Source organism: Rhinopithecus roxellana, chromosome 8 (assembly GCF_007565055.1).
Source record: "Rhinopithecus roxellana isolate Shanxi Qingling chromosome 8, ASM756505v1, whole genome shotgun sequence".
Lineage (NCBI taxonomy): Eukaryota > Metazoa > Chordata > Mammalia > Primates > Cercopithecidae > Rhinopithecus > Rhinopithecus roxellana.
Window position 1 is genome coordinate 40,939,242 of NC_044556.1, and position 26,402 is coordinate 40,965,643.

At 48.2% G+C, this 26,402-nt stretch overlaps 1 protein-coding gene and 2 pseudogenes across 5 annotated transcripts in view; 2 read left to right on the forward strand and 1 right to left on the reverse strand.

The window, feature by feature from the left end:
- The first annotated feature begins 485 nt into the window (after window positions 1-485).
- Window positions 486-619, forward strand: LOC115899458 (annotated as a pseudogene).
- An 8,607-nt stretch (window positions 620-9,226) lies between these two features.
- SEMA4A (semaphorin 4A) overlaps window positions 9,227-26,402 on the reverse strand; it is a 33,907-nt gene continuing 16,731 nt past the window's right edge. For all 4 annotated transcript variants that reach the window (XM_030935409.1, XM_010366598.2, XM_030935408.1 and 1 more), the window contains 6 exons: window positions 25,233-25,383; window positions 13,953-14,133; window positions 11,996-12,114; window positions 11,693-11,850; window positions 11,277-11,377; window positions 9,227-10,570 (listed from right to left, as the gene is read on the reverse strand). In XM_030935409.1, the coding sequence (XP_030791269.1) occupies window positions 9,981-10,570; window positions 11,277-11,377; window positions 11,693-11,850; window positions 11,996-12,114; window positions 13,953-14,133; window positions 25,233-25,383 (1,300 nt within the window). In that variant the 3' untranslated portion in view covers window positions 9,227-9,980. The remainder of the gene's footprint in view (window positions 10,571-11,276; window positions 11,378-11,692; window positions 11,851-11,995; window positions 12,115-13,952; window positions 14,134-25,232; window positions 25,384-26,402) is intronic.
- Window positions 15,457-16,390, forward strand: LOC115899137 (annotated as a pseudogene). Its single transcript, XR_004058814.1, has 2 exons — window positions 15,457-15,464; window positions 15,668-16,390. The product of XR_004058814.1 is annotated as an SAP domain-containing ribonucleoprotein pseudogene (transcript).

Sequence of the window (26,402 nt, forward strand, 5' to 3'; positions counted from 1 at the left end):
AAAGAAAAAAAAAAAAAAAAAATCTAATGTGTGATTTTTATATAACTTTTTCTTCTTTCCTCTTTTTTGTTTTTTAGAGTCACAATATTACTCAATCGCCCAGGCTGGAGTGCAGTGGCAAGATCATAGCTCGTTGTAACCTGAACTCCTGGGCTCAAGCGATGCTGCGGACTCAGTCTCCTAAAGCAGTGGGATGACAGGCGTGAGCCACTGTGCTGGTCGCATTTCTCATTATTTATAGAGCCAAAATAGTAGAGGTCAACATGCAGCAGGAATGACTGAGGATACACAGCCAATTTTGAAGTTTGGGAACTCAAAAAACTGCAGGAATGGGGGACAACCTGAAGGTGGAGAAAAATGACATTAAGGGTCTCTTCCAGCTTTTGAAGCTATTTGCCTGTATATAGACTTAAAAGAAGAGGAGGGAGCACTTTAAATGAGGGGCTAGGAGGCATAGGCTGCAGAGTCAGTTCATTTCACAGTTGATATCTCTACGATTCAACGACAAAAAGACAAACAACCAAATTAAAAAATAACACAGAAGGGTAAGGTAAGTCTCCATTAAACACAGGAAAGAGACTGGAAAACTTCTCTTTGGATCCTGTCTATAGTCGCAGGTGAAATAAAAGAAATAAAAGGAGAGAAAAATGGGCAAAAGACTTGAATAGACCTTTCCCCAAAGAAGATACACAAATGGTCAAGAAGCACATGAAAAGATGCTCACCATCATTAGTCATTAAGGAAATGTAAATCAAGGTGATAAAATGCCACTTCACACCCACTAGGGTAGCTAAAATTAAAACAAACAAAAAGCAGAAAATGAGCGTTGGTAAGGATGTGGAGAAATTGCAACCCTCAGATATTGCTGGTGGGAATGTTTTATTTTTTATTTTTTTTTTTCTTTGAGACGGAGTCTCGCTCGTCGCCCAGGCTGGAGTGCAGTGGCCGGATCTCAGCTCACTGCAAGCTCCGCCTCCCGGGTTCAGGCCATTCTCCTGCCTCAGCCTCCTGAGTAGCTGGGACTACAGGCGCCCGCCACCTCGCCTGGCTAATTTTTTTGTATTTTTTAAGTGGAGACGGGGTTTCACTGTGTTAGCCAGGATGGTCTCGACCTCCTGACCTTGTGATCCGCCCGCCTCGGCCTCCCAAAGTGCTGGGATTACAGGCTTGAGCCACCGTGCCCGGCCGCTGGTGGGAATGTAACATGCTACAGCTGCTGTGGAAAACAGTGGCAGTTCCTCAATAAACTAAACATAAAATTAGCATATGATTCAGCAATTTTACTCCTGGGTATATACCCAATACGATTGTAAACAGACATTCAAACAAAAACTCATACACGAATGTTTATTTTTAGCAGCACTATTCACAATTGCCAAAAGTAGAAGCAACTCAAATGTCCATCAACCCATGAATGGGTAAACAAAATGTGGTATATTTACACAGTGGAATAGTATTAAGCAATAAAAAGGAATGAATGTATGCTACAACATAGATGAACCTTGAAACCATTAAGCTAAGTGAAATAAACCAGATACAAAGGCCACATATTATATAATCCTGTTTATTCCAAATAACCAGAATAGACAAATCTATAGAGACAAAAAGCAGATTAGTGGGTAAGTGATTGCCAGGAGTCTGGAGATTAAGGGAGAGAATGGAAAGTAACTAATGGGTTCAGGGTTTCCTTTTGGGCAATGAAAATGTTCTAGAACTAGGTAGTGGTGATGGTTGCACAATATTGTGTATGTATTAATGTTATTAATAGTAAATTTTATGTTGTGTATATTTTACTTTTTTTTTTTTTTTTGAGACGGAGTCTTGCTCTGTCACCCAGGCTGGAGTGCAGTGGCGCGATCTTGGCTCACTGCAAGCTCTGCCTCCTGGGTTTACACCATTCTCCTGCCTCAGCCTCCCGAGTAGCTGGGACTACAGGCGCCCGCCACCTCGCCCGGCTAGTTTTTTGTATTTTTAGTAGAGACGGGGTTTCACCGTGTTAGCCAGGGTGGTCTCGATCTCCTGACCTCGTGATTCACCCGCCTCGGCCTCCCAAAGTGCTGGGATTACAGGCTTGAGCCACCACACTCGGCCTACTATTTTTATTTATTTTTTATTTATTTTTATTTTTGGAGATGGAGTCTCACTCTCTCTCCCAGGCCAGAGTGCAATGGCATGATCTTGGCTCACTGCAATCTCTGCCTCGCGGGTTCAAATGATTCTCCTGCCTCAGCCTCCTAAGTAGCTGGGATTACAGGCGCCAGCCACTATGCCTGGCTAATTTTTTGTATTTTAAAGTAGAGATGGGCTTTCACCATGTTGGCCGGGCTGGTCTCAAACTCTGACCTCAGGTGATCCACCTGCCTCAGCCTCCCAAAGTGCTGGGATTACAGGTGTGAGCCACCACGCCAGGCCTACTATTTTTAAAAATTGATATTTCTAGGATGGATCCCTCCTCCTAAACTCCAGACTTATTTATAACTGCCTCAAAATATCTAATGGACATTTCAATCTTAGTGTGATGGTTAGTTTTCTATCAACTTGGCTAGGTTATACCACCTAGTTATTCAATCTAACACTAATATAGACCAGGCACAGTGGCTCACACCTGTAATCTCAGCACTTTGGGAGGCAGAGGCGGGAGGCTCACTTGAGATCAGGAGTTCGAGACCAGCCTGACCAACATGGGGAAATCTTGTCTCTACTAAAAAGAAAAAAATACAAAAATTAACCAGGCGTGGTGGCACGTGCCTGTAGTCCCAACTACTTGAGAGGCTGAGGCATGAGAATCACTTGAACCCAAGACGTACAGGTTGCAGTGAGCCCAGATTGCACCACTGTACTCCAGCCTGGGCAATAGAAGGAGACTCTGTCTCAAAAAACAAACAAACAAAAACCCCACTAATCTAGATGTTGCTATAAAGATTATTTTGCTGGCACAGTTAACATCCAGTCAGCTGACTATAAGTAAAGGAGATTGTCTCAATAATGTTGGTGGGCCTCATCTAATGGTTTGAAAAGCCTAAAGAGCAAAAGCGAGGTTTCCCTGAGGAAAAATTCTGCATTAAGACTGTAACATCAACTCCTGCCCCCAGAGTTTCCAGCCTGCAGGCCTGCCCTACAGATTTCAGACTTGCCAGCTCCTACAATCAAATAGCCAGTTCCTTGAAAAAAGAAATATGCAGGCCAGGCGCAGTGGCTCATACCTGTAATCCCAGCACTTTGGGAGGCCAAGATGGACAGATCACTTGAGGTCGGGAGTTCAAGACCAGTCTGGCCATCATGGCGAAACCCTGTCTCTACTAAAAATACAAAAATTAGCTGGGCATGATGGCATGTGCCTGTAATCTTGGTCACTCAAGAGGCTGAGGCATGAGAATTGCTTGAACACGGGAGGCAGAGGTTGCAGTGAGCTGAGATCATGCCACTGCACTCCAGCTTGGGCAATAAAATGAGACTCTGTCTCAAAAAAGAAAAAGAAAAACTTGTATATGTATATAAATGCTCTGGCTGGGCACGGTGGCTCATGCCTTTCATCCCAGCACTTTGGGAGGCTGAGGCGGGCGGATCAAGAGTTTAGGAGTTTGAGACCAGCCTGACCAACATAGTGAGACCTCGTCTCTACTAAAAACACAGAAATTAGCCGGGCGTGGTGGTGGGTGCCTATAGTCCCAGCTACTTGGGAGGCTGAGGCATGAGAATGGCATGAACCCAGGAGGCGAAGGTTGCAGTGAGCCAAGTTGCGCCACTGCACTCCAGCCTGGGTGATAGAGTGAGCGTCTATCACCAAAAAAAAAAAAAAAAAAAAAAAAAAAAAAAATGCTCTGTATATAGAATATACATATTCTATATATACATAGTTTACATATTATTTATAATATATTTTATATATTATAAATTTTGTATATTGTAGGAGAGCGGTCAGGGTGGTGGGAGAAATTATAGGGAAAGACACAAACCTTCTTGGAAGGCCAGGAGGTTTTGCAAAAGCTTCGAAAGAAAATTTGGCTGAAGGCAGCCAAATTCTCTCATTCGGAGCCTGAGAGCAAACAGCAGATAACAAGGGAATGTAAAGGAACTTATCGAGATAAATTTGTTTACTCCTGCCTCCAGAAACCAACCTTTGATCATTTGCACACAGGACTAGTCTCTACTTGGGGGGTTGACAATGTTTGTTACCCACAAATTGTGTTTGCTCCAAGCCTTTGTCATTAAATCTGTACTAAATAAATGTGAACATCACCGGCTTAGCGGTGCTGCGAACTCTCTTCAGCCCCTAGTGCCGGTAGTTCCCTAGCTGGCTCTTTCACTGGATACCTATATCTGAGTACTCCTTTCATTCATCGCTCCGCCAGAGTCTGCGGGACAGACTTGGCAGGTGGTGCCCCATGTGAGGAATGCTGCAATGGATTGCAGTGGAACCCTCGAAAACAAAGGTGAAGAGACTGTGCAGTCAGTAAGTCAGTAAATCATTGGTGCCTGCTCAGGATTTCCAGATTCGAGGGAATTGTTCACACGAGGGTTTTATCATGGACAACAGTTGTATCAGCTCAACAGCAGCAGTATATAAAAGTGTTGAAACATGGCCAGGCGCGGTGGCTCACGCCTGTAATCCCAGCACTTTGGGAGGCCGAGGCGGGCAGATCATGAGGTCAGGAGATCGAGACCATCCTGGTTAACTCCGTGAAACCCCGTCTCTACTAAAAATACAAAAAATTAGCTGGGCATGGTGGCGGGGGCCTGTAGTCCCAGCTACTCGGGAGGCTGAGGCAGGAGAATGGCGTGAACCCAGGAGGCGGAGCTTGCAGTGAGCCGAGATCGCACCACTGCACTCCAGCCTGGGTGAGAGTGAGACTCCATCTCAAAAAAAAAAAAAAGGCCGGGCGCGGTGGCTCAAGCCTGTAATCCCAGCACTTTGGGAGGCCGAGACGGGCGGATCACGAGGTCAGGAGATCGAGACCATCCTGGCTAACACTGTGAAACCCCGTCTCTACTAAAAAATACAAAAAACTAGCCGGGCGAGGTGGCGGGCGCCTGTAGTCCCAGCTACTCGGGAGGCTGAGGCAGGAGAATGGCGTAAACCCGGGAGGTGAGCTGAGATCCAGCCACTGCACTCCAGCCCGGGCGACAGAGCGAGACTCCGTCTCAAAAAAAAAAAAAAAAAGTATTGAAACGGCTGCTTAAAGCTAGTGGAGCCTCGGTTTCGCAGGCTTAATTAAGGGACCTAATGCAAACTGTTGTTTCCCATAACCCATGATTCCCAGAAGAAGGCACACTAGACACAGAGCTCTGGGAACAAGTGAGAAGGAATCTTAACATTATGCACAAGGGTAACGGGTCCCAGTAACATCTCTAATGTTATGGGCGTTAGGGCTGCTTTGGCCCCGCTCTACATAGAAGAGCCTAAAAAGGGAAGGGAGAAGAAACCGCCACCTTCCTAACCGCCTCCCTCTCCCTCAGCCCTGCTATCACCAGGCAAAAATACCTGAGCCCCCTCCTCCAATAAATTGGAAAAAAGACAAGGGATATGTTACAGCTATGGGACCCTATCTTAGGCAACTGGCATTAGAAGGGGAGCTCTTAGCCTGCCTGGTAATGCAAGATTGACAAGGCAATCAGTTACATTAACCCATTTATTTTGGTGCTTATAAAGAGATAAGAAAAAGCATTAGAGAAAACAGAGCTGCTAGCCCATTTACAAAAGGATTAATTGAGGCCATAGCAGACAACTTCTGTATGACTCCATGGGACTGGTCAATGCTAGCAAAAACAACTTTAAACACCAGTTAATACCTCCTCTGGAGGGCAGAATTTGATGAATTATGTAAACAACAAACCCTTTTCTAGTAATGGCCACTGTTATACCTCCCCTACCCGTAACATTGGCTCTTCCCAAAAGGTCTGGCAAATGGAGACTTTTGCATGACTTACGGGTTATCATTGTTAATTTGCAACCTATGGGGCCCCTTCAACAGGGGCAGGTGCCTGTAATCCCAGCTATTTAGGACGCTGAGCCAGGAGAATCACTTGAACCTGGAGGCAGAGGTTGCAGGGGGCCAAGGTCACGCCACTGCAGCACTCCAGCCTGGGTGACAGAGTGGGACTCCATCTCAAAAAAAAGAAAAAAAAAAAAAGGCAATGTGGCTCATGCCTGTAATCCCAGCACTTTGGGAGGCCAAGGAGTGAGTATTGCTTAAGTCCAGGAGTTCAACAACAGTCTGGGAAACATAATAAGATCCTGTCTCTATAAAAAAATAAAAAATTAGCCAGACATGGTAGCACATGCCTATAGTCCCACCCACTCGGGAGGCCAAGCAGGAAGCTCATTTGAGCCCAAGAGCTTGAGGGTGCAGTGAGCTACAGTCGAGCCACTGCACTCCAGCCTAGGCAACGGAGTGAGACCCTGTCTCAAAAAAAAAAAAAAAAAAAAAAAATGTAGACACCCTTACCACTCCCAAACTGCTTTCCCCAGATCCATTTTTTCCCTACAGTACATCACCATCTAATGTACCCTACCTAGCTTACTTATTTATACAGTTGAACCTTGACCAACATTAATTTTAATTACATAAGTCCACTTTTAAGCATATTTATTTTTGTTTTTGAGACAGTCTTGCTCTGTCACCCAGGCTGGAGTGCAGTGGTGTGATCTTGGCTCACTGCAACCTCCGCCTCCCAGGTTCAAGCAATTCTACTGCCTTAGCCTCCTCCCAAGTAGCTGGGATTATAGGCATGTGCTACCACACCTGGCTAATTTTTGTATTTTTAGTAGAAACGAGGTTTCACCATGTTGGCCAGGCTGGTCTTGAACTCCTGACCTCAGGTGATCCGCCCGCCTCAGCCTCCCAAAGTGTTAGGATTACAGGTGTGAGCCACTGCGCCCAGCTTAAGCAGATTTTCTACCGCCTCTGCCCTGAGACAGCAGGACCAACCCCCTCCTCTTTCTCCTCCTCCTCAGCCTACTCAACCAACATTTGTGATGATCCACTTCCACTTAATGAATAGTACATATGTTTTATTTTACATATTATTATTATTATTAGAGACAGGGGATTACTCTGTTGCCCCAGCTGGATTGCAGTGGCGTGATCATAGTTCACTGCAGCCTCAAATTCCTGCGCTGAAACAATCCTCCCACCTCAGCCTCCTGAGTAGCTGGGATTATGGGCATGGGCTATCTACCATATCTGGCTTATATACATATATATATATGTATATATATATACAGGTAGAGTTGGCTAAGAGGGGTGGGGCATGGGCATGGTGGCTCATGCCTGTAATCCCAGCATTTGGGGAGGCTGAGGGAGGGGTGTTGCTTGAAGCCAGGAGTTCAGGACAGCCTGGGCAATATAGCGAGACCCCATCTCTAAAAAAAAAAAAAATAGCTGGGTGTGGTGGCATGTGCCTGTAGTCCTAGCTACTCAGGAGGCTGAGGCAGGAGAATCCCTTAAGCCCAGGAGTATGAGGCTGCAGTGAGCTAGGATTGCACCATTGCACTCTAGACTGGGTGACAGTGAGACTCCATCTCTAATCTTAAAAAATATACTTGTTAGACTGGGTGCAGTGGCTCATACCTGTAATCTCAGCACTTTGGGAGGCCGAGGCGGGCGGATCAGCTGAGTCCAGGAGTTCCAGACCCACCTGGCCAACATGGCGAAAGCACGTTTCTACTAAAAATACAAAACTTAGCTGGGTGTGGTGGCAGGTGCCTGTAGTTCCAGCTACTCAGGAGGCTGAGGCAGGATAATTGCTTGAACCCAGGAGGCAGAGGCTGCAGGGAGCTGAGATTGTGCCACTGCACTCCAGCCTGGGCGACAGAGCGAGACTCTGTCTCAAAACACACACACACACACACACACACACACACACACACACACACACACAATGGCGCAATCTTGGCTCACTGCAGGCTCCGCCTCCCGAGTTCAAGTGATTCTCTTACCTTAGCCTCCAGAGTAGCTGGGACTACAGGTACCTGCCACCATGCCTGGCTAATTTTTTGTACTTTTAGTAGAAACGGGGTCTCGCTATGTTGGCCAGGCTGGTCTTGAACTCCTGACCTCGGGTGATCCACCTGCCTTGGCCTCCCAAAATGCTGGGATTACAGGCTTGATCCACCGTGCCTGGCCTTTTTTTTTTTTTTTTTTTTTTTTTTTTTTTTTGGCTAAGTGGGTACGTTGCGTGGTTTTTTTTTTTTTTATCACAATTTAAATTTTTTAAAAATTTAAGAATCCACAATAGAAGAAAATTGTGAGAATGGGGTGGTCAATGTGTGAGGGGTACACAGACACCAAAGTCAAATTTGGCATTATGGGTTTATGGGTAGTCTTGGAGACAGCCATTTGAGCAGAAAGGTGGGGAAAGAAGCCAGACCTCAGGGGATTGGAGAGAGCTCAGGTGACACCGGAGGGAGGTGGGGGCAGCCAGAATGGAACCGCTCCCGTGTTTGGTGGTACCAGGAAAGAAAGACTGAGTGGGGGTGACGTGAATGGATAGAGTCTGGGGAAAGATTTGTGTTTTGTTGTTTTTTTACGTAGAGAACGCCTGAACACACCTGTAGGTGGGAGAGGAGAGATGAAAGATCGAGGAAGTGGGTAAAGCGAGTGGGGACGCTGGAGGTCAGATGGTTAGAGAACAGATCCCTAGCAGTGATGGGCTGAGAGATGTGCTGGTTAACCTTGGTGGAAGAGGGACCTGTGCCTTTGTGACAGAGGGGAGAGGAGGAAGGTAGTGTGGAGGTGTACAGAGCATTATCAGATATTGAGAAGGATGTGGCCAGGATGGGGGTGGATGCACAGTCTTTCTATAAATTCATCTACCAACAGTTGAAGCCAACTGCTGCAGTGGGGAAGCGGGGCTGAGTTGGAGTCACGAGAAGTGTGGGAGCTGTGGACAGCAACTGTGGGGGCCGCAACAGGGGAGTTAGTGATGGATGAGGTATCGCCTGTCTAGCAGACAGATACAAGCTGAGCCTGGTCAACACCAACCTGCGGTTGGCCCAAAAGGCAAAGTTTGCAGCACCCTCCAGCAATGCTCAGAGTGGAGGAAAGTACTGTGGGCTGGTTCTGGGTGGGGAGCTGGCAGGGCAGAGGAGGTAGTCTGAAGTTGGAGAGAACTATCACCCCACAAACCTAGTCCTCCTCCCAACTGATGTGCTTGGACTGCTTGCTCCCTTGACATTCCAGCAATTCTCTGCCGGAGCCCCCTGCTCCAACAAACACATCGCCCGTCATACATAAGCTATGTCTTTTTAATAAAAAATAAACAGTCTCTGACAAGCAGTTTTCTGAATCCCAAAACAAAGGAAAAGGGAGGGGGAGAGGTCAAGGGGTCAGCTAGGGTAAAGGAGTGAACAAGGCTCAGATTACCCCTACCATTCTGCCAGGGCAGAAGGGATCACAGTCTGCCCCAACTGAAGCAAGAAGGAAGGTGGTCAGACTTCAGGAAAGACTTCCTGGGAGTCAGTGGTGCATGACTGGTAAGGGAAGCAGGAGGGAGCAGATCCCTGCATGACCCTCGGAGAGGGGAGTGTTGGTGTTCAAAGTGGCAGCTTCAGAGTGGAGTTTCCAGGAGTGGCATGTTAGCATATGGTTGTTTAGATGTTTGGTGTTCATTACCATAGTGTCCTGGGACAGGCAGGTTTTTTAGGGTCTCTTGGAACACTGTGTTTCTGGAGGGTCCCTGGAATGGCCCGAACTGAAGGATCCTCTCCAGGTTCTTCAATATCAGCGCAGGAGCAGGTCCAGGAGTAGCCCCCACCCTGTTAGAGAGCTCATGTGCTTGGTAGAAGGGAGTCCCATAGGGGAGGCAGACTGCTGCGCATCACCCTACTGAGTGCCATCGGTGATGCAGAGTAGCAGAAGCTCCTCTCAGGGGAGAAAGGTGGTCTTTTGTGCTGCTCTCATCCTAGTCAAGTCTGTGCTGGGGCCACCCAGCCAGCATGGCCAGGTGCCTGCCCTGCAGCCCCAGCCTGTGCCTAGAGTTTAAGCCACCTCAGTGCCTAGGCAGTTGTCAGCGTCCACATCACTGGCAGAGGTCCTGCATTCCTTGGGGGACTGGAGGTGTTGCTCTCTGCTCAATGGGGCCTTCTCCCCAGGGGGCACAGTCTCGCAGCCCTGAACCTTGCCCCGAGCCCGGAGTGCTCCCAGTGGGGAGGCCAGGAGGATGATAAGGGCTCCTGAAAGCACTAAGGCGAGGAGGACAGTGACAGTGACAAAGTGGGGCCAGTAGGACCGCTGGGCAGCCAGGGCGGTCCCACCACTGACCCTGGTCAACGGGACCTCCACGTGCTCCCGGGGGATGCCTGCCAGTTCAGGATCCAGGGCCAGGGGCTGGTCTTGGCTGTCCACCCAGTAGGAGACCACAGGGTATGAAAAGCCATTCTCAGTTGCCCAGCACTGGTAGAGACCTCCAACTCCATCCTGCACTATCAGCAAGAGGGAGCCATTGTAGACAGTGGAAGAGGCTTTTGGGACTGCTGCTGGGCCATGGCTCCAGTAGTAAGAGGCCAAGGCTGACAGGTGGGGGCAGGGGAGCTCCAGAAAGGAGTTGGGGACAGCCAGAACTTCTTTAACTGTAGGAGAAGAAAAGGAGCAAAAGGTTAAGGGAGGGATGAAGGACAGAGACAGGAGGGAGTCTCTAACCTATCTTTGGACCCCAGCCCTTTTATTTTTTTGAGGCAGGGTCTGGCTCTGTTGCCCAGGCTGGAGTGCAGTGGTGCAATCTCAGCTCACGGCAACCTCTGCCTCCTGGACTCAAGCCATCCTTCCATCCCAGCCTCTCGAGTAGCTGGGACTACAGGTATGTCTCTCCACAGGTTAATTTTTGTAGAGATGGGGTTTTACCATGTTGCCAGGCTGGTCTCAAACTCATGAGCTCAAACAATGGTAGAAGGGAGTACCGCCTCAGCCTCCCAAAGTGCTGGGATACAGGCGTGAGCCACCATGCCCTGCCAGCCTGGACCCTAACTCTTATTTCCAACTTCTATTTCAACTTCCAAAATCAAATTTCACTCCTCCTTAATTTCCGGTCTGGACCCCAAACTAAGCCCCAGTCCACCTTACTCCAACTCTGACACCAAAATCAACTGCAACCTCAATTCTGAGCTCAGAATTCCTGTCCCTCTTCCCTATAGCCAGGACCCAAATCCATCCCAACTCAGGTGTTCAGATCTCAAGGCAGGCAGGTGCTGGGAGAGGAAATTGGAGCAGGAATGCCCACCCCGCCCAAAAGTCTTCCAGAGCCTTTGCACCTCCCCTGGTGAGAGGTCCTACACTTACTGATTTGCGGGCGGCTCTGAGGCCGAAGGCTCCTGCTCATGGGGCCACTGGCACATGCCCACTCTGGGTTCCCCCGCTCCATGTCCTGCTTCCAGGAGTTCCTAAGAGAGCAGAGAAAGCAAAAACTATCCCTCGAAAGAGCTGAAAGTGGGAAGAGGAAGGAGGAAGGCAGGAAGTACAGTAGGGAAGAAGGTAGGCCAGGGGAGACTAGGAACAGAGAGGAGAGGAACCCGGGATGGTCAGAGCAGCTTCAAAACTGCCCGGAAACTCCATCCCTGGAGAAACCCACTGCAGGATGGGAGAACTCTTGGAGTGAATGTGTCAGTAGCCCCTGGACAGAGGAAGAACAGTAGCAGAAGCTGGCTGAGAAGGGTCCTGGCTGGCCATCCAGGCCACCATCCAGGACTGACACTCACAGGTTGGGGGCAGACAGGAAGCAACAGGTTCGGGACTCAGGGTCCCAGGCACAGTGGGGGTCCCGGGCAAGGACACAGTCCACACAGCTCTCATAGACGCTACAGTTGGCTCGGGGCACCCTCCAGACACCTCCTGAGAAGCCTACAAACACTGCACCCTGGAGGAGAGATGGAGATTGTCAGGGAGCACCAGCCACATCTAGTAAAGTCCTAGCATGCCAGTGCAGGCCCAGGGAGCCAGCCCAACAGGCCCCCAGGGCCAGCCCCACTGGAAGGCCATCTGATGGTCAGGTCCCTTCCCACCTGGGTGGGGGCCAGTTGCAGGTTGCGAACAGGTTCGGGGTCAGGGAACAGCTGAATCTCTTCCACCAGATGAGCACCGCTGTCCCCACTCACCACAGCCTTGTGGAGCGACCCTGTGGCTATGGGGAGACAGAGAGAGCAGAAGTCATCTCACCTCATCCACAGATCCCTTCCCAACTTCAGTGGGCCTCCCCAGATGTAAGAAAGCGCCTTCTGAGGGTGATGTGTACTGGGCACGGGTCAACCAGACCATTCACCTTCCTCTCTGCCATGGAGATGGCAGTCTCTTGTAAATGGCTAAAATCCCTCGGACCCCTGTCCTTCCTTTGCAACTCCCTGACAAAACTTTATCCCTGGAGAAACCCAACTATTTCTCCATAGGCATGAAACAGTGGGCGGCTGGGTGCTTCTGTAGAAAATCACATCACCTGCCTCCTTCACTTCCATCAAGCACCTCAGGGAGGTCTACCTGGCCACCCTTTTAACAGGTGCAACCTCCTTACCTGGCATTCCTGATTCCCCTGCACACACCTCTACGTGACTCAAATCTCATGATGTGCCATGTAATTTACTTACTAAGGATGCTATTGTCTGTCTCCAACCACTTCACAGACTGAGATTTTTGACCTTTTTGTTCTCTGCTGTATACTCAATACATGCACAGCTGATACAGTGCCTAGTAATATGGCCTGAAGGAATGAATGAACTTGACAGATTTCTTCCACTGACCCTCAAGGTTATCCTCCTCAGCCAGGCCCTGCCTGAGCAGTCGGCCTGGGCAGTCTTGCAGCATTCCCTGCTGACTCCCTCTCCCCCTTTCCACAATGGCTACTTTGTTTTTTGGTTTTTTTTTAGACGGAGTTTCACTCTTGTTGCCCAGGCTGGAAGGCAGTGGCACAATCTTGGCTTATTGCAACCTCTGCCTCCCGGGTTCAAGTGATTCTCCTGCCTCAACCTCCCAAATAGCTGGGATTACAGGTGCGTGCCACTACACATGGCTAATTTTTTTTGTATTTTTAGTAGAGACGGGGTTTCACCATGTTAGCCAGGCTGGTCTCGAACTCCTGACCTCAGGTGATCCACCCACCTTGGCCTCCCAAAGTGCTGGGATGACAGGCATGAGCCACCGCACCCAGCCCACAATGGCTATTTGAATCTACCCCTCTCTCCTCAAACTTCCCACCTTTCCTGCCCCCTCACTCCCAGCTCATGACCTTGTGTGCCACCTACACAGAGAACACAAAAGCCTTCAAATAAGAGCTCCCTTGGCTTCTGCCCCCTGAGCCTGCACACCCACCAAGTCACACCATGCTGCTACAACTTCACTCCCAGCCCAGCTCAGGAGCTGTCTCCCCGCCACCACAGCTGCTCAGCTCCACATGTGTCCTGGACTCTGGCCGCCTGCTCCCTCCACAACTTTACCTGCCATGTACCCCTTCTTCTACCCATCTCTTTGCCATCCCCCTGTCTACTAGATGCTTAGTCCTTCCTGTCTATAAAACAAGAACCCTGGGGGCAAGGAGGGGGGAAAAACAAAACCAAGAACCCCAGCTGGGCTCCACTCCCTGCTCCAGCCATCATCTCCTTCCTCTCTCCCTTCACAGCTGAGTTTCCTGAAGGAGTGATCTCTACGATGCGGTTTCCAGCTCCTCTCCACCCACTAACCTTTCAAAATTCCTCTAACATAGCTTCCCCCCAAGACACACAGCTCTTGATAAGGCCACCAAAGACCTCCCTGTCTGCCTCCCCCACCATACAAAGCTCAGGAAGGGTAGGGAGTGGACTGTTTTGCTCCTCTGCTGTATTTCCAAAACCTAGAAGAATGCCAGGCACATAGCAGGTGCCCAGTAAACAGCTGTTGAATGAATAAATGAATGAACTCAAGGGTTTCCCTCCTCAACCTGGGGGCAGCCTCTGCTCTAGTCCTCTGGGGGATGTCCCGGAATTCTTTACTCACTGGTTCCCAGGTACATGACAAGATGGCTGCGCCCATCAAGGCCCTGGGCTGTCTCCACTGCAAGCCGTGTATACTCTACACCAGACTTCACCAGCAGGGGTGTCCCCACCACCTGCTCATCCATCAGGAAATGGTCCTTCATGAAGGTCAAGGCCTTATCAGAGGAGGGGCCCACCGAGCACTAAAGGAGGAGGGAGGCAGATCAGGTTGGTTGGCCCCTTCCCCTCAGTTCACCCTCCCACCGACGTGTGCGCTTCTCCTTCGCCCCCTCCCTCATGGCAGTCCTCATTTCAGGGTGGTGGTTAAAGCTCCCACTCTGGAGCTGCCTGGTTGTGCATCCCAGCCTCTGCATGCCTGAGGTTCCTCAGCTGTGAAGTGGGCCTATTACCAAGACCTGCCTTATAGGCTCACTGGGAAAATGAAATGCACTAATACATGAAAAATAATTCACATAGTGCTTGGCATAAAGCAAGCACTCAGCCAATGTTAACTGTTATTACTGTTCTCCTCTTTTGCACCTCCAGCAAGGAGGCCTGGCAGCCAGCAGGAAGCAGGACGAAGGCTCCTTACAGGCAAGTACCAAATTTTATGGCTGGACATAGTGGCCCACACCTGTAATCCCAGCACTTTGGGAGGCCTAGGCGGGCGAGTCACCCTGAGGTCAGGAGTTCAAGACCAGCCTGGCCAACATGGTGAAACTCCGTCTCTACTAAAAATACAAATAATAGCTGGGGGTGGTGGTATGCCTGTAATCACAGCTACTCAGAAGGCTGAAGCAGGAGAATTGCTTGAACCCAGAAGGCAGAGGTTGCAGTGAGCCGAGATTGTGCCATTGCACTCCAGCCTGGGCGACGGAGAGAGACTCAAATAAATAAATAAATAAATAAATAAATATACAAAAATTAGCCAAGCATGGTGGCAGGCACCTGTAATCCCAGCTACTCAGGAAGCTGAGGCAGGAGAATCACTTGAACATGGGAGGTGGAGGTTGCAGTGACCCAAGATTGTGCCACTGCACTGTCTCAAAAAAGAAATTTAAAAAAGGACCAAATTTTACTCATGTCTGCATTTCCTGGCATAGCACAGGATCTGGCACACAGTTGGTGCTCAATAAATGTTTGCTGAGTCAACGACTGAATGAATGTCACAGAAAGGGTTGGTGTAGCACGGAGCATTTATCATCACGGTTTTGCACGAACTTGCTGCATGACTCTGGAAGAATCCCTTCTCCATTCCGAGCCTCCTTTTTCTCACCCATAAAATGAGGGGGTTGGACCAACTGTTCTCTAAAGGCCCTGCTAATATGAGGATGCTGTGACTCTGGGACACCTGTGTCCTGATCTTCAGTCAGGATCCTTGTTCTCCAAGAGCACTGTCTTAGGGCCAGCCCCAACTCTGTTACCTATAAGCTGTGTCCTTAGATAAGCTATTTCACCTCTCTGACCTTCAACTTTCTCATCTGCAAAATAAGGTAATAACATCTACATCTCATTTTGATGCCAGAATGAGCACGTGCACCTACTCTCATGTCCTCCCAAAGGGTTTTTTTTGTTTGTTTGTTGTTTTTTATTTTTACAAATAGACACAGGGTCTTGCTATATTGCCAAGGCTGGTCTCAAACTCCTGGCCTCAAGTGAACCTCTTAACTTGGCCTCCCAAAGTGCTGGGATTACAGGTTAAAGGGGTTTTTTTAAATTTAAAAATTGTTTTTTGAGGGGTAACAAGATCGCGACTGAGACAGTGGAGTTCCATAAGCTGAAGCTTGCCGAACTAAAGCAAGAATGTCTTGCTTGTGGTTTGGAGACCAAGGGAATAAAGCAAGATCTTATCCACAGACTCCAGGCATATCTTAAAGAACACGCTGAAGAGGAGGCAAATGAAGAAGATGTACTGGGAGATGAAACAGAGGAAGAAGAAACAAAGCCCATTGAGCTCCCTGTCAAAGAGGAAGAACCCCCTGAAAAAACTGTTGATGTGGCAGCAGAGAATAAAGTGCTGAAAATTACATCTGAAATACCACAGACTGAGAGAATGCAGAAGAGGGCTGAACGAATTCTTAACTCTCCAAGCTTTGTGAGCTTGGAGAGTAAGAAAGCTGCTCGGGCAGCTAGGTTCGGGAATTCTTCGGTTCCAACAAAAGATCTGTCATCTGATAACAAACCTATGGTTAACTTGGATAAGCTGAAGGAAAGAGCTCAAAGATTTGGTTTGAATGTCTCTTCAATCTCCAGAAAGTCTGAAGATGATGACAAACTGAAAAAGAGGAAGGAGTGATTTGGGATTGTCACAAGTTCAGCTGGAACTGGAACCACAGAGGATACAGAGGCAAAGAAGAGGAAAAGAGCAGAGCGCTTTGGGATTGCCTGATGAGAAGTTCTTGATACTTTGTGTTCTCCAGTGTTTTCCATTTCTCTCATTCTTCTTGGTCACACATACGCCTAAATGCACAGTCATGTGCCTACATCCTGCCTCACAATGAGGGAGCATGTACCCCAGGTTCAAGTGCTGGATTGTGTCATGTGACCATCCCAAAACTCAGAGCACCCTATGGCCATCTTTGCCCTCTGTCACATAACTTGAAAACTGCCCGATGGCCTTTTTGCAGTGGTTCCCTCCAGGAAGCCTTGATCTCAGTTGAAGAAGCTCTTTCCCGGCATTCCAGTGCCCCTGTCAGCTCCATACTCCTCAGACTTAACAAAGGCTGTCATGCACACAATGTAACAAATACACAAAACAAATGATAATTACACTAAAAAAGTTGTTTTTTTGAAACAGTGTCTCACTGTCATCAAGGCTGGAGTGCAGTGGCATGATCTTGGTTCACTGCAGCCTTGACCTCCTGGGTTCAAGCTATCCTCCTACCTTAGCCTCCTGAGAAGCTAGAACCACAGGTGTGTGCCACCATGCCCGGCTAATATTTTTTTTTAATTTCTTTTTTTTTTTTTTTTTTTTTTTTTTTGAGACGGAGTCTCACTCTGTCTCCCAGGCTGGAGTGCAGAGGTGCGATCTCGGTTCACTGCGAGCCCCACCTCCCAGGTTCACGCCATTCTCCTGCCTCAGCCTCCCAAGTAGCTGGGATTACAGGAGCCCACCACCACACCCAGCTAATATTTGTATTTTTAGTAGAGACGGGGTTTCACCATGTTGGCCAGGGTGGTCTCCAACTCCTGACCTCAAGTGATCCACCCACCTCTGCCTCCCAAACTTCTGGGATTACCGGCATAAGCCATCACGCCTGGCCCGAGCTAATTTTTTATTTGTAGAGATAGGGGAGGCCGGGCACGGTGGCTCAAGCCTGTAATCCCAGCACTCTGGGAGGCCGAGACGGGTGGATCACGAGGTCAGGAGATTGAGACCATCCTGGCTAACACGGTGAAACCCCGTCTCTACTAAAAAATACAAAAAAATAAAACTAGCCGGGCGAGGTGGCGGGCACCTGTAGTCCCAGCTACTCGGGAGGCTGAGGCAGGAGAATAACGTGAACCCGGGAGGCAGAGCTTGCAGTGAGCTGAGATCCGGCCACTGCACTCCAGCCTGGGCGACAGAGCGAGACTCCGTCTCAAAAAAAAAAAAAAAAAAAAAAAAAGAGATGGGGTCTCACTATGTTACCCAAGCTGATCTCCAATTCCTGGCCTCAAGTTATCCTCCCACCTTGGCCTCCCAAAGTGCTGGGATAACACGCATTAGCCACCGCACCTGGGCCAAAGGGAATTTTTTTTTTTTTTTTTTTTTTTTTTTTTTTGAGACAGAGTCTCGCTGTGTTGCCAGGCTGGAGTGCAGTGGCATGATCTCGGCTCACTGCAAGCTCCGCCTCCTAGGTTCAAGCAATTCTCATGCCTCAGTCTCCCAAGTAGCTGGGATTACAGGCATGCACCACCACACCCAGCTACTTTTTTTATTTTTAGTAGAGACAGGGTTTCACCACGTTGGCCAGGGCGGTCTCGATCTCCTGACCTAGTGATCCACCTGCCTCGGCCTCCCAAAGTGCTGGGATTACAGCATGAGCCACCATGCCCGGCCAGGGAATTTTTAAAAAGACATAAACCTAGACGAGCGAGGGATGGGGAGAACAAGAGAGAAGTGCAAAAGCGTCCACATTTTGGAAGCTGGAAAGCGAATGAACAACAGAAAAGACTTAACAGAGAGAGAGAGAGAAGAATCTTCTCAAGCCAGCCCTGGAGGAAGCCCCAAAACATTTAGAAGGCAGGATTCCTAAAGTTCACAAATTACTACTCTCAGCCACCTCTGGAAGTGAGGTTAATGGGGATGCTAAATAAGGAGGATTATTTGAAAGTCTGTTTAAGAAACAGGCTGGTACTCTCCAAACTCCACAGACCTGGGTGACTGCCCCTTCCACATCCTGGCCCAAGACTGGAGGTTTATCCACCAGAGAGAGTAAAACAGAGGGTTTCTGGATGGAGGATAGCAGGCCCAGTTGATGGGGACACCATCCTGAAAGCAGGGGGATTCAATACAGGTAGGTATACTACATGATGAGACTCTTTTCCAAACCCAACCCTCTTCCCCTGTGGCTCCCAGACACCAAGAGCCAGATCATCTGCCTCCACGCAGAAGACTAGAAGAGGCTGCTCTGGGAAACTGACTGGAGGTCTAAGAGGAAAGACTTAATGACCTAAGATACAGTAAAGACACTGACACTGAAGATTCCCACCAAACAGCCCAGCCAGACCACTCTCAGTGGTGGTGTAACAGAGACCAAATTTCCAAGCCTTAGTTATGGACACAGAGCTCCAAACAGCTTCAAGGTCCCCTGCTGTTAAAATGAGTCGACATTCAAGGACTACCAGACATGTAAGTAAAACCACCAACATGAAAGAAAGAAACCAAAATAAACAAATAGGAAAAAAAAAAAAAGAAGAAGAAAAAGAACCAACAAAAACCTAAGAGAGGCCGGGCATGGTGGCTCACACCTGTAATCCCAGCACTTTGGTAGGCCGAGGCGAGCAGATTGCCTGAGGTCAGGAGTTCGAGACCATCCTGGCCACCATGTTGAAACCCTGTCTCTACTAAAAATATAAAAAAATTAGCTGGGCGTGGTGGTGGTCACCTATAATCCCAGCTACTCAGGAGGCTGAGGCAGGAGAATCGTTTGAACCAGGGAAGTGGACGTTGCAGTGAGCCAAGGTCGCGCCTCTGCACTCCAGCCTGGGCAACAGAACAAGACTCCGTCTCAAAAAAAAAAAAAAAACAAAAGAAAGAAAAAAAAATACTGGGCACAGTGGCTCATGCCTGTAATCCCAGCACTTTGGGAGGCTGAGGTGGGTGGATCACCTGAGGTCAGGAGTTCAAGATCAGCCTGACCAACATGGTGAAATCTCATCTCTACTAAAAATTCAAAAATTAGCTGTGTATGGTGGTGTGTGCCTGTAATCCCAGCTATTCGGGAGTCTGAGGCAGAAGAATCGCCCGAAGCCAGGAGGCAGAGGTTGCATTGAGCCGAGATCGTGCCATTGCACTCCAGCCTAGCCAACAGAGTGAGACTTCATCTCAAAAAAAAACCCCCAAAAAACAAACAAACAAACAAACAAAACCTAAGAGGAAATAGAAATGAATCAGAAAGAAGAAAACTTCACAGAAATCCATCATTACTATCCTAAGAGAGATATGTGAAAATAGTGCACCCATGAAACAGGAAGCGAATGCTCCCAAAGAAGAGTCTTTCCTTCTCACAAAGAGGGCCACCAGGCATTACAGGCATCCAGAAAAAAGAGCACACAACCATGATGAAGTAATCTTGCCCCTCCTCCAAACCAAACCTGAATCTGAGTAAGTCTCTAGATCCAACTACTGAACAATTTATAGGAAATACTTAACTACACTACAGAGATGCAGTCATCAAGATCCAGGCTGTGGAAGACTGACAAACAAAAAAATGCATGAGAAAAATGGAAGATGGGAAGGGATTATGTACATTTTTTTCTTTTCTCTTTTTTTTTTGAGACAGGGTCTCACTCTGTTGCCCAGGCTGGAGTACAATGGGGTGCAGCCTCGACCTCCCAGGCTCAAGTGATCCTCCTACCTCACCTTTCCAAGTAGCTAGGACTACAGGCGCATGGCACAACACACAGCTAATTTTTTTTTTTTTTTTTTTGAGACGGAGTCTCGCTCTATTGCCCAGGCTGGAGTGCAGTGGCCGGATCTCAGCTCACTGCAAGCTCCACCTCCCGGGTTTACGCCATTCTCCTGCCTCAGCCTCCCGAGTAGCTGGGACTACAGGTGCCCGCCACCTCACCCGGCTAGTTTTTTGTATTTTTTTTAGTAGAGACGGGGTTTCACCGTGTTAGCCAGGATGGTCTCGATCTCCTGACCTCGTGATCCGCCCGTCTCGGCCTCTCAAAGTGCTGGGATTACAGGCTTGAGCCACCGCGCCCAGCCCACACAGCTAATTTTAAAATATTTTGTAGAGATGGGGGTCTCACTATATTGCCCAGGCTGCTCTCAAACTCCTGGGCTCAAACAATCCTCCCACCTCAGCCTCCCAAAATGTTGGGATTGCAGGCTTGAGCCACTGTACCTGGTCTTAAATTTATTTTAATCTATACAATCCCAGGTGAGGCATGGTGGCTCACACCTGTAATCCCAACACTTTGAAAGGCCAAGGTGGGAGGATTGCTTGAACCCATGAGTTTGAGACCCTGCCTCCACAAAATATTAAAAAATTAACTGGGTGTGGTGGTGGGTGCTTGTAGTTCCAGTTACTCAGGAGGCTGAGGTAGGAGGATCACTTGAGCCCAGGAGGTCAAGACTGTTTGGCAGAAAATAAAAATCTTTTTTCTTCTTCTTTTTTTCTCTTTCTTTCTTTTTCTTTCTTTCTTTCCCTTCCTTCCTTCCTTCCTTCCTTCCTTCCTTCCTTCCTTCCTTCCTTCCTTCCTTCCTTCCTTCCTTTTTCTTTCTTTCTCCCTCTCTCTCTCTTTCTTTCTTTCTTTTTTGAGATGAAGTCTGGTTCTGTCACCCAGGATGGAGTGCAGTGGCACAATCTCAGCTCACTGCAACCTTGGCCTCCTTGGTTCAAGCAATTCTTCTGCCTCAGCCTCCTGAGTAGCTGGGACTATAGGTGTGCGCCACCATGCCTGGCTAATTTTTGTATTTTTAGTAGAGACGGGGTTTCACCATGTTAGTCAGGCTGGTCTTGAACTCCTCACCTCAGGTGATCCACCTGTCTCAGCCTCCCAAAGTGCTGAGATTACAGGTGTGAGCCACTGCACCTGGCCTTCTTTCTTTTTTCTTTTTTTTTTTTTTTTTTTTGAGGCAGAGTCTCACTCTGTCGCCAGGGCTGGAGTGCAGTGACCGGATCTCAGCTCACTGCAAGCTCCGCCTCCCGGGTTTACGCTATTCTCCTGTCTCAGCCTCCCGAGTAGCTGGGACTACAGGCGCCCGCCACTTCGCCCGGCTAGTTTTTGTATTTTTAGTAGAGACGGGGTTTCACCGTGTTAGCCAGGATGGTCTCGATCTCCTGACCTCGTGATCCGCCCGTCTCGGCCTCCCAAAGTGCTGGGATTACAGGCTTGAGCCACCGCGCCCAGCCTTTCTTTTTTCTTTCACTGTCTCTGAACACAGAAATGAAAAACCTGACAGAAAGATTGGAAGACAAAGTTGAGACACTCTTCCAGAAAAATAGAACACAACCAAAGACCTGGACAGTAGGAAAGCTCAAAAAAAGTGAGAAGACTAGTCTAGGAGGTCCAGAAAAAAGCGAGAAAACACTCCATTGGAATGTAAGCCCCATGAGGGAAGGGACTTTCATGTGTTTTGCTCACTTCTATATTCCCTGCCCAGAATAGTCGCATGTGTCCTCAAAAAATATTTGTTGAATGAAAAGAAGATAGGGCCGGGCACAGGGGGTCACGCCTGGAATCCCAGCACTTTAGGAGGCCAAAGTGGGTGTATTGCTTGAGCTCAAGAGTTCAAGACCAGCCTGGGCAACATGGTGAAACCCAGTTTCTACTAAAAATACCAAAAAAAAGGCCGGGCACTGTGGTTTACGCCTGTAATCCCGGCACTTTGGGAAGCCAAGGCAGGCAAACCACCTGAGGTCAGGAGTTCGAGACCAGCCTGGGCAACATGGTGAAATCCTGTCTCTACTAAAAATACAAAAATTAACTGGGCATGGTAGAGGGCACCTGTAGTCCCAGCTAATCGGGAGGCTGAGGCAGGAGAAGCGCTTGAACCCAGGAGGCGGAGGTTGTAGCAAGCCAAGATAGAGCCACTACACTGAAGCCTGGGGGACACAGCAAGACTCCATCTCAAAATAAATAAATAAATAAATTAGTCGGACATGGTGGCATGAAACTGTAGTCCCAGCTACTCAGGAGGCTGAGGTGTGAGAATCACTTGAACCCAGGAGGTGGAGGTTGCAGTGAGACAAGATCGCACCACTGCACTCCTGCCTGGGTGACAGTGAGACTCCATCTAAAAAAAAAAAAAAGAAGAAGAAGAAGAAGATAGGAAGATATAGCTCAAGAAAACTCAGAACTGAAAGAACTAAGAGTACTAATTTCCAGGCTGAAGTGGCCCAGTGAGCACCCAGCACAATAAATGAGTAGTGTTCCATCAAAGCACAACACCATGAAATTTCAGAATACCAGGACAAAGAAAAAGCACTACAAGATTCCAGTGAGGGCAGTGAGGGCAGTGAGGGCAGTGAGGCACGCTGCCTATAGGGTAGCCCTGCTCCACGAATATCAGTATTTAAAAAAAAAAAAAAAGATTTCGGTGAAATAAAGCAAGGTTACATTCAGAGTGCTAGGGATCAGAATAACTTTGGACTTCTCAACAGCACCACTGGAAGCTAGAAGATAATAAAGCAAGGCCTTCAAAGTTTGAAGGAAATGTGTTTCTATTCTAGAATGACGTATACCTAGCCGAACTATCAAATAGGAAAGTAGAATACATTTTCAGACACTCAAGATCTTAAAATGTTTTACCTGCCATGTATCCTTTTCCAGGAATCTACAAAGGATAACCTCCACCAAAATGAGACAGTTGAAAAGAAAAAAAAAAAGAGGAAGCCATGGGACGCAAGAAACACGAGATGTGTCACACGAAAGAGGCAAAGGGGAATCCCCAGGCTGATGAGGAAGGGGGATTCCAGGATGGCATCTGTGCTCCGGGAGTAGAGGGCACTAGTCCAGACTGGAGCAGACAGGAAGGCTCTCCAGGAAGAGAAAACTGTTAGAAAAGCTAATAGGTCTGTCTTCAGAAGAGATTCAGATAATTTAGGAAGAGCTTGGGGTTGAATTAAAGATAAGAGCTTCGACCAGGCACAGTGCCTCATGCCTGTAATCCTAGCACTTTGGGAGGTTGAGGCAGGTGGATCATTTGAGGTCAGGAGTTAGAGACCAGTCTGGCCAACATGGTGAAACCCTATCTCTACTAAAATTACAAAAATTAGCTGGGTGAGGTGGCGAACACCTGTAATCCCAGCTACTCGGGAGGCTAAGGCAGGAGAATCACTTGAACCCAGGAGGCAGAGGTTACAGTGAGCCGAGATCGCGCCATTGCACTCCAGCTTGGGTGACAGAGTGAGACACTGTTTCAAAAAAAATAATAAAAATAAAGAGCTTAGAAAACAAAGCAAGCAGAAAAGTCAAGATAATTACTAGCCCCAGGGAAAACAAAACTATGCAAAAAAGGAAAAGTAATCATGGCTTACTACCTGGCTCGGCTGTGAATAAGAAGAGTCACAATATAAATAGTGATCTAACCAAAATTACCAGAAAACTACATTAGGAGATTGGGGGTGGGTGCAGTTACTGTATGTTGGACCAAGTCAGTTTTGTTGGGAGAGGGTTAGAAAGCCAGTTTGCATTGTTTGCTGATTTCTGTGACGTATACTTTCACCATGGCTAATTTCAAGCTACCAATGTAATATCACTGAACACAAATTTGGAAAAAGATGTGCAAAAACAGTTCTTGCTAGCTGCTGCAAGCCAGCTCTAGCACACCACTGGGTGGAGATGGGGGTTGGGGAACATAGTTAAATTCTCACCTTTTACAATGGGAATTCAACAGATACTGTCAGAAACTGAAACATCAAGAAGTAGCAATAAAAGCATGTTATTTAGAGATTTTGAGATAAATTTGAAAAGAATCAGCTAAAAGAGTTGAAAATGTTTGGGGAGAGGTGAAGGATGGGAAATAGGACTGCTTTTTGTAGTTAACCCTATAGATCTATTTGATTTTAGATCTATCTGATTCTTCAAATAACGTACATATATATAATAGCTCTGATTTTTTTCTCTTTTGTAGAAATGGGTTCCCCCCAATATTGTCCAGGCTGTGATTTTTTTTTTTTTTTCATTTAAAAACTTTTTTAGAGACAGCATCTCACTCTGGTCACCCAGGCTGGAGTACATTCTCGTGATCACAGCTCACTGGAGCCTTGAACTCCCAGGCTCAAGTGATCCTCCTACCTCAGCCTCTTGAGTAGCTGACTACAGGCACATGCCACCATGCCCAGCTAATTTTTTTTGGTAGAGACAGAGTCTTACAATGTTGCCCAGGCTGGTCTCAAACTCCTAGCCTCAAATGAACCTCTCATCTCAGTCTCCCAAATGGCTGGGATTACGGGCATAAGCCACCATGCCCGGCCTCTGATTTTTTTTTTTTTTTTTTTTTTTTTTTTTTTTTTTGAGACTGAGTCTCACTCTATCACCCAGGCTGGAGTGCAGTGGCACAATCTTGGCTCACTGCAACCTCCACCTCCCAGGTTCAAGCGATTCTCCTACCTCAGCCTCCCAATAGCTGAAATTACAGTCACGCACCACCATGCCCGGCTAATTTTTGTATTTTTAGTAGAGATGAGGTTTCACCACGTTGGCCAGGCTGGTCTTGAACTCCTGACCTCAAGTGATCCACCTGCCTTGGCCTCCCAAAGTGCTGGGATTACAGGCATGGGCCACCACACCCAGCCTGGTCTCTGATTTTTTTAAAAAGTTAAATAATAAAGGCAGGTGGCAATGCCCGAGACAGTCCTTGGCACACAGCCCATGTTCCCTTGTTTCCATAGTGATATACCCAGATATTTGGTGTACACTTAGCCTTGGTGAAGGGAGATGGCTCTGGCAATTCCTCTGTGTATAAGAGGGTGCTAGGCACATGTGAAATGTAGGCAGCTGTACCAGGTGTATGTCTGAGCAGACAAGATTGGTGGGGTGGAGAGCACTAACATTTATTGGGCCTTTACTATGCCACGATAGGTGCTTTTCCACGCACATCATGTGTGTGTAGACTGTGCTCAGTGTGGGAGGTAGTACTCACACTGCCCGGCCGGGGGTTGGTCTCAGGGCCCCTATAAGTAGTCCAGCGTGAAGTTTCTTTGTTCAACTCTTTGTATTTCCCCTTAAAGACGCGTTCAATGTCCAAGAGAGAAAAGGCACAAACTGCAGAGCTCCTGGTCCCGCCAATCTGCCTGGAGACAGCCAGAGGGAACATTGTCTGTGGTCTCTGCCACACCAGGCAGCTCTCTCTCCAGCCCTGGCCCACCCTCAGTGATAAAGCCCAGGAGGCAAGAGTGTGGAGAGCTGGGCCAGCCTCCAGCTACCACTCCTTCCCCTCACTGTGTTGATAAGGGCCAAGGGAGCCCCATGGAATTCCCTGACTCTGGCCCAGGGCCTGGCTCTAGGCCCATCTTGGGATATGAAGTCTGATTATCCTTAATGAGAATTAATTGGGGCTCAGGCCCTGGGGTGGTCCCTGCCTGTCCCACCTAGACTGGGCTGCACCCATTGGAGGGACAGTGTAACCATCTCTAGTCTGGCTCCACACAAAGCCCTCTTCCTTTCAGTCTCGTGGATCCATGGTCCTCAGAGAACCGACCAGTGCCTGACTACCAGACTGTTTTTATTCCTTCAGCCCTGGCCTGTGGAGACAGGAGGTCTGTTTCTCTTGCTCTCTTGAAGCTGACTATTGTATACACCAGGCTCTCAGTTCTGGATCCTGTGGATACCAGACCCCACTTACCCCAAATACCTTTGGTACCTGACACATTTTTAGCAGGTACCTAAACACTATGGGGCCAGACTATGGCTCAGGGACCTTGGACAAATCGGTTAACCTTTCTCAACCTTCAAGCAATGACTTTATTTTTATTTATATTTTCTGAGATGGAGTCTCGCTGTGTTGCCAGGCTGGAGTGTAGTGGTGTGATCTCGGCTCACTGCAACCTCCGCCTCCCAGGTTCATGGCATTCTCCTGCCCCAGGCTCAGGAGTAGCTGGGACTACAGGCATGCGCCACTACACTCATCTAATTTTTGCATTTTTAGTAGAGACGAGGTTTCACCATGTTGGCCAGGATGGTCTTGATCTCTCAACCTCGTGATCTGCCCGCCTCGGCCTCCCAAAGTGCTGGGATCACAGGCGTGAGCCGCCGCGCCCGGCCGGCTTTACCTTATGATACCCATGGTGTTTCCCTGTTTGTCCTGGCCATT